Source organism: Leuresthes tenuis, unplaced genomic scaffold, assembly GCF_036924035.1.
Source record: "Leuresthes tenuis unplaced genomic scaffold, fLeuTen1.0.hap1 SCAF_14, whole genome shotgun sequence".
NCBI classification, from domain to species: Eukaryota; Metazoa; Chordata; class Actinopteri; order Atheriniformes; family Atherinopsidae; genus Leuresthes; species Leuresthes tenuis.
The window spans coordinates 8,329,093-8,337,121 of NW_027325368.1; the positions used below are offsets into that span (position 1 = coordinate 8,329,093).

General features: G+C 42.8%; 1 protein-coding gene across 1 annotated transcript; it reads right to left on the reverse strand.

Annotated features, from left to right (window-relative positions):
- Positions 1-1,203: 1,203 nt before the first annotated feature.
- Positions 1,204-7,596, reverse strand: LOC140268672 (transmembrane protein 200A). Its single transcript, XM_072363625.1, has 2 exons — positions 7,504-7,596; positions 1,204-3,408 (listed from the first exon to the last, which is right to left on the reverse strand). The coding sequence occupies exon 2, from the start codon at positions 3,373-3,375 to the stop codon at positions 1,816-1,818; it is 1,560 nt and encodes a 519-aa protein (XP_072219726.1). The 5' UTR covers positions 3,376-3,408; positions 7,504-7,596; the 3' UTR covers positions 1,204-1,815.
- Positions 7,597-8,029: the final 433 nt, after the last annotated feature.

The following is an 8,029-nucleotide window of genomic DNA, read 5'->3' on the forward strand; positions in this document are numbered from 1 at the left end:
GTTTCAATTAGTATCAGCATTTCCGTTATTTTACAGTTAAAATGCTATAATGACAGAGATGAAAGGCCTCTCTCAGTGCACAATGTTCAGCTGTTTAAAAAGCATTTAAATCTTTATTTAAACTCAAGATGGGAACTGATGAGATCATTAGTTTTACTCATGAATGTCTTTCTACTTTTTTCTTGGCACACAGCAGAATTTTACCTGCTCAACAATTCTCCTCTTTGGATGACTGGTGTCACGATGCACCCAGCTTTCAGGTAATGGCAAGTCTTAGACCGCAGGCAGGCCAGTTTAGCACCCGCAGTCTTCATCGCTGCTCCATGCTGTTAAAATACCTACAGAGTCTGGTTTGGCAATGCCTTGTTAAAGTAAGCATGACCGTCCCTGATCAAAACATCTGGATTGCAGCATGTGTTGCCCCTAAAGCGGTATGCATGTTATTCAGTGTTAATAGTGCAAGTCAGCCGTGCCATATGTACAAATGCACCCCTGTATCATTGGTGAGCTTGTGTTTTTAACTGTCTTTTGCATTACAAAGTGGAATTCACTAAAACATTTAACATTTATATTCATCAAACAAGAGAGCAGTTTTCACTTCGCCTTAAATCACCCTGCTCAGAGAAGGCGGCGTCCCTACCAAACCTTTATTATTTAGGATTTTTCTTTGCATTATAGAGTTTTAGTTTGCATTTGTGGATGCAGTGACAAACTGAAGACACCAACGATGGTTTTCCTGAGCCCGTGCAGCCATGATTTTGGCTCTGGCCCCTGCACAAGTGAATTGAGAAACACAAAGAAAATGCACTTGCTTACACACTGAGTGTAACACAGTGTTTTACAAAGGCATTTTCTTCCCTTTAATTTGCCACCCAGCTGCATCAGCAGATACACCTCTGCTCTCTTTTTTAATGCTGAAGACAACAAGAAAACGGTTGTGTTGCTTCAGTTCAGTAAGCTAAGATAATGCAACATCAATACTCGTGGAGTTTCCCAGTAATGAGAACTACTGCCACAGCTCAGAACTGCAAAGTCAATATAAAGTCGCCACATCAACACTCACAGTCCACTCATTTCAGTTTTTCACCTTTTTATTTTTTTTTTTCTGAATGCATTTTAAACAAGTTGGTCTGAAGCAAACATCTGTTCTGGATTCTCTGCATTGCGTCTAATATAACACAGGGACACTTGTTCGACCCGACAGAGGTGTTACAGTCAGATTTATTCAACCATGTATATTTCATATGAACAAGTGTGCACATAGGGAAGACCTTGTCCTCAAGGTCTCGTTTCTAAACCAAACGTCTACCTGAGATTCAGTTCAGTTCACCTATTCACGTGGTTTTCACAGAACAAAGTAGAGAAACAGATCTAGACTATTTAGTTTTCTGTGGCATATGTTAATGCTACAGTGCAACGTGTTCTCAGTAACAGTTTAGGTAATTCTACAAGCTACCATGTTTGGCCTACTGTTGTACAAAAGAAAAGTTCAAACTCATCAGATTAGATTTTCTTTCTTTTTTTTGGTATATAAATCTTTACTAAAACTTATTTCAAGTCTTTAGTATTGCTCTTGCTACTTTGAAAAAAATAGAAAAATTACATCTTAATATTGAGTGGTGGATGTGGTTTATTTCTACAGAGCATTGCTCTACAGAGTTCATGGCTATGTTTCAATAGTCCTTCACTGTTTACTCTTTGTGTTTTTCTGTCCTCTAATGACCAGTTAATGATTACTAATCTTAGAGGAAGATTTGGAGCAAAGAACAAGACATCAAAGAACATTAATAGGCTCATCAGCTATCAAAGAAAAGCCTAGGATTCTCCAGAGGTGCTGGGTGCCACCAGATTGTCCTCTCCCTGAGCTCCTTCCTCTGCTGCTGCTGCACCCACTGCTATTTCCTGTTCTGTAGCCACTGAAGAAGAGTGTGTGTCGGGGGCTTCGAAGGACTCGCCCCCCAGGTCAGTTAGTTTGATGTAGCCCTTGCTGTTGGAGCGCTCCAGACGAGGACAGCTAAAACGCCTGGCTCTGTCACCTTGACGACCCCCGGATACAGACAAGCTGCAGCGACGTGCAAGCTTCGGCTGATCTGTGAGGGAGTTAAGTGACATATTTGAACCTATCGCCGTGGCAACAGGCGCTGGAGGAAACAGCTGGGTCCAGTGTGGTTGAGAGTGTGCTTCTGACACCCCCTGTTGATTAACAGTCTCTGTGGTTGTGTCCTCATGGCTCTGATGGGGAGGCGGGGAGTCCATGAGCGGCGCTTCCCCCTGCTTACCGACCATCTCTTCAGTGTGGCTGCTGCTGGCCTGTCCTTCTTCACTTGTGTTTTCAGCAGCAGCCACAATAACCACCTCCTCCTCTGAGCGCCGCTCTGCCTCCGCTCTCTCTGACTCCTCCACCTCACAGTTGTTGAGTTTGATCACAGGGAGGGTGAAAGCGTTCACAGAGGAGGTAACGATAGAGGTGGTCTCCCACTGCCGGGGCTGGGGGGCCTGCTCACTGCTATTGCTATAGTCTTTGTAGATGCTGTATACAGTGTCTGTGAAAGTCTGGACATCTCTGGACCAGCTGCGTGGCCTGCTGGCCAGTGATGAACGTCTGAATACCTCATCGGTATCTAACTCCCCCTTCGTATTGAGTCCTGTGGAAGGCCAGGAGCTGCGGGTGTGCATCCCACCTGCTGGGAATGAAGCCGACGGGCCCTCGACACTCCTCGACTGGGTGTAGTTCACCAGGCCGTTAAGGGGCGAGTATTCCTTTGACCGAATGCTGTGTAGATCTATTACTGTTGAGTAGATATCTCTCAGGTTAATGATTTTAGTTTTCTTGTCTCGGTTTTCATGGAGTACTGCATTGGCACAGATGAAGAGAAAAATGCCGATTCCCATCACCAGCGGTCCAAAGACTTTCAGATTGTCTGAGTAGAGATAATTATCCAGGAAGTCACAGAGGAAGCCACAGTTTGGGGAGGGGTCGGCGACACTGCTGTTAGAATGGCTCTGATTGAATACATTTGCTTGGCTGGAGGGCGGCTTATCACGGGTCAAGTTAGAAGAAACAGGTGGACTTCTGGAGTAGCTCATCCTGCTGCTGTGGAACGCTCCCGTTCTGCGGCGTTCTTGGTACTCCTGCTGGTTCTGACTCGGCCAGTATCCCAGTACAGCCATGGAAATTCCAACCATGAGAACTACGACACCAACAGCAGCCACAAAACCAGCCGGGGAGCAGAGATTAAGCTTCCCCTTCACCACTACCACATCGTTCTTTTTCTTTTTCTTGGATTTCCGCTTCCGCTTGTTTTCAGCTCGATTTTTGGATCGGAACGAATCCTGGCGCCTGTTCATGCGCAGCAGGCCACCTGTGGCTATCATGGCGGTGACCGGACAGCAGGCTCGTCACTCAGTCTGTGAGAACACAAAACGGAGAAGAATATGTTCAAGACAAGGGACTCACAGGGGACTACAGATGTCCATGGAAAAACTCAACAAATTTGCTGGGTGATATGGCACACACTCATGTGTGTTACCTAAATGTTTGCATAACTCTCAGATTTGACATATATGTGCTTTACAGGAGACCTGACAGGGCTAATCGGATTGCATGATTGGTAACAGGTCCCTGACATCCTACAACACAATATCAACCAAAATGGCGAATGGTGGGTGTGAAGAGATCAATATTTTTTGGTACACATGCATCCGCTTTTATGCTATTTTTCCCCACTGTCATGTGTGGACATATGATGTGGGTCAGTGATTTCCAGAAGCCTCCACTAGTCTATGGCAGTCTGGCTACAGGTTTATGCAACAATCTTGGGCTGAGGATAAGGCGCTCAGTGTTGGGATGACCCCTTCAGTGTTCACATCTCTTGCTGTGGACATTACCGTGTGTCAGTTCAGCAGACAGCACTAAACTTCAGTGCAGCCCTGAGTATTTGCTTGCAAAATGTGCTGATTTACTTTTTCTGAAACAGAGAAAAAACATGCTGCATACTTTACACCCAGTCAGCAAAAGCTACGCTGAGTCTTCTTAAGTAGTCAATGATTAGTTCATGCTAATCAGGTAAATAAGAAACAAGGGAGGATCCCATCTTGCACAACTTGATAATTGATGAAGGATTAAAAATTTCTTGCCTACTAATTGAAATCAAAGATGTCTATTTAATTGATAATGACAAAAACTATAATATAAACAGAGATAATAGAATAAAATATCAACTTATGATCAGTTCACTGATCACTTTCTTCATGAGAGGTTCCTAATGACCTCCAGTGTGTCAAAAACACAAAACTATCAATGACTCAGTCATTAAATACTTTAACATTTGTTTTGTGCACACCAAATAGTGTTTTGTGTTTACGAGAAGTTACGAATTACTTGCTCACTGATTGACCAATTCCTGGCCCTTTCAGTCTCTCTTTAAGTGAAGTGATTCATCGTTATTAGTCGTTTAAGTTGCAGGTTATTTTAAAGTATTTCTTAAGTTTCTTCCTCTGCTAGTGTTGGTCATTTTTAATTATAGAGTTCTTCTATATCACAAACAATAAGCACGCAGATTGATTAGGGCGATGAACTAATAACTAGTGAACAGGAAGTAATGAGTCAGAACTCAGATTCAATAGTTTACTTGAAGGGACACAAACGTGTATATAATCACATGATATATTTAAGGAGTGTTTACTTTGCTGTCTTTTCAGTGTTAGTGTAGCTTACTGTTTGGAGTGCTCAATCTTTCAGTAAAGCTTTATAAATAAGTCCTTACTAGCGTTGTGCTGTTCACCAGCTGGTTCAGAGCTTATCAGGAGCCACCCCTGAAGAACGCAGCTTGCGTGATCAATTCACAGATATTCACAAACTAATCATGACCTTACTAGTTATGATACTGGATCTCCCAGTCTGATCTCTTTTTATTTGTTTTAAAGGCACATGGTCCTCCAATAGGAATTATGACGGAAATTTGTATTAACAATTCATGAATTATCAATTGGTTTCCCAATTTTGTCTTGTTTAACCCATCGTTAACTAATCACTAGCTGTGGACTTACACGTTAATTAAACAGTTGCCTAGCAATTAGATCCTAATGCTCTAGTTACTACTCTTGACTTTATGCCCCTTATTGTAAATATTACATATTTTTGTCATGTTTTCAGGTATTAGCATCTAAGATTTGCTCTATTCTCTTCCTGTCAATTAATGTTTATAAAGACCAAAGGTAATTAGACAAAAGTGGACCTGGCAGCAAGTCAAGATTAGAAATTAGAACACTTTTCACACCGGTAAGTGCAATAATTGTTCATTACAATGTACCTCAAATGAGGTATGTGAATTACTCCAAAGGTGCCCGCTCGGGCTTTTTGTTGTATATCAATTTGTGCAGGTGAAAAATATAGCAACATGTATCTAATCTCTAACAATTACAGAACGGTAACAGTGACTTTCACGAAAATAATTATTCAAGCAATAAAGCTAACAGTGGACAATGGCTCATTTTTACCCAAACTTCTGATAGTGAATCTATGACAGAGATCCTCCAACAGGTAGAATTTAAACTGCTTTCACTTACTAACCCTGATAAAGACAGACGCGGCATTACTCATCAGATGAAGAGAAACCACAAATATGAAGATGGAAAAAGCAACATATACCTAAGTTGACAGGGGGGGATAAGAAGTGCCTTTTACTTGTGTGCTGGTACGATATCAGCCTATGAAAATGTAATGTGCTCAGACAGGAAGCCAGCAGGCATGTCCTCTCCACCTCACTCTGGCTTTCTTTCGCTTTCTTGACTCTCGTCTCCCATCAATCTCCTCAACCAGCCCCTCTTTCTTCCACCCAAATCCATCAACCAGCACAGCTGTGCTTCAAGATGACAGTGTCTTTCACATCCAGCACACCACAAAGACAAACAGGACCTATCAGACATTTGTTTAAACACCAATGCAGAAAATGATTTATGATTATTCATTGCCAACTAGTCACTGCTGTACAAGTCCAAAGGGCAGCAAAGCCAGCATCAGGTAACACTATAAAAACATGTGCTGATGAAACTCCACCACATGTGGGGTGCTCATCATGTTCATGACTGCTCAAACAGATTCTGGCATTTCCTCCTTGTTCGTGCTGCTGGCGATTTAATATGACAAATCACGCCTAATTGTGTTTGGCTTATGGCTTGGCTTCATGAATAACTTATTCCACAAATTTCTCTCAAAGCAGCAACTGTTCAAACGTTTTAAGGTTGCCCTGGGTGCCGCTCTCCAAGCAACACTCAAAAATAATGATGATGAAGGCCCTGAAATCTCTTTATGATTGAAGTTATTACAGGCAGTTGCAATAGAAAGTAGAACACGGAGTTCTGCACCTGAGCTTCGGCAAACAACTCACCGGCACGACACCGGCACTCGGCTGCTGTTTATAGCGACTTTCTCTTTAGATCACATCCAATAACCACTCAAATGCCTCCTGGGCTAGAGCAAGTCAATCTGCACTAGATCAGATCCGGCGTGGGCGGACCTGCGTCTACGTTTGGAGAGAGGAAGACAAGGGGGACGTGGACCAAAGGTGGGTGTGGATAAACTGGACCGTGTCTCTGTCTGCGGTGCTGAACAGGAAGCTGCTCGCGCCTCGGTTTGTGTGCCACAACCCGCTCGTCGGGCAAAATAGAGAGGAGGGCTGAAACCGCTCGGTCCGTCCAAGCTGCGGGGGCGCATATTTTATTTTGCGCAATGTTGCATGAGTAATCGTCTGTTGACATTACCGTGCATCTGTTTCCCTTCTGTTGGAAAATCCCGCGAAGAAAATATGAGCTGCTGTGGAACTGGAGGTGCCCCTGAAAATGTCCAGAGCCACGGCGACAGCACAAAGCCAAACACACTGGGTTTTTTTTGGGGGGGGCTCGCAAGGTGAAGACTGATGACAGACATCCATACCTCTGTCACGGCCTGACGAAGCCCATGCTTTCATAACTACTACAACTCAGAGCTGTGCGGGGAGATTTATGGCTCTCGCTGTATAAACCATTATCATCCCCGTTGCTTTGTATTCCCAACTTGTAAGAAATTGGTATCTAATGGCAACACCAGGGCTATAAAAAAGTTGAGGATTATAAGATCTGCATCTGAAACGTTGCTATTTTCATATTTCTTCTCGATACATCTTCCATATGACAGATTAAGCACAACATATACACGACAAACCGAAATACATTGATTGCAGTGCAGCACATATCAGAATATACACGGACTCAGGTGAGCATTGATCCAAGTCCAACGCCCTATAAAAAACAAAAGTCTTGTTCGTCGATTAATTCAAAAGCCAAAATGATCAGAAACTAAATTAGTCTGTGGCGGAATCAAAATACTTCGTTGGACCTCGACAAAACACATCCAAATCCCGCTATTAAACAGACGCACGGTTAATCGGCTGGATGCAAAGGCTCCGCAGAAACTGTTGGTGGTTGAAAAAAGGAAATAAAATGGTGCAAGAGTGCGTCTCTTACCAGAAATTGTGGCTTGACTATGAAACATCTTCAAAGGCGCGCTCCTGGTTCAGCTGTGCAGGTCGTGGTGCGCCACTCTGGTGCCAAAGCTGGAAGAGTGGATTCCAGCTGAACGCGGATTCACAATAGACCCGGCAGGGGCGGGCCAACCGCATTTCTATTGCTGCTGATTATTGGGCAACGTGAAAAACGAGGGTTGTTATCATACTGTATGATTTGTGCTCCAGAAAAATGTTTTTTTTTTCTTCTGCCCATGGTTTCTATCCAGGAACAAAAAAAAAAAAGAAAAGAAAAGAAAAGAAAAAAAAACCTAATGGGTACCATGATTTTTTCCTTTTTGATTTTTACATAACATCTTGGGAATGAATATGACAAACTGCAAGATCAGGATATTATTTCCATTTATCAAAGATATATCCATATCTTTGATAAATATGTGAAAAATACAATGCAATGATACAATAAATCACAATGCACCGCACTCCAAATTGCACCTCGTGTTGAGGTCAGATAAAGGCAAATTTTC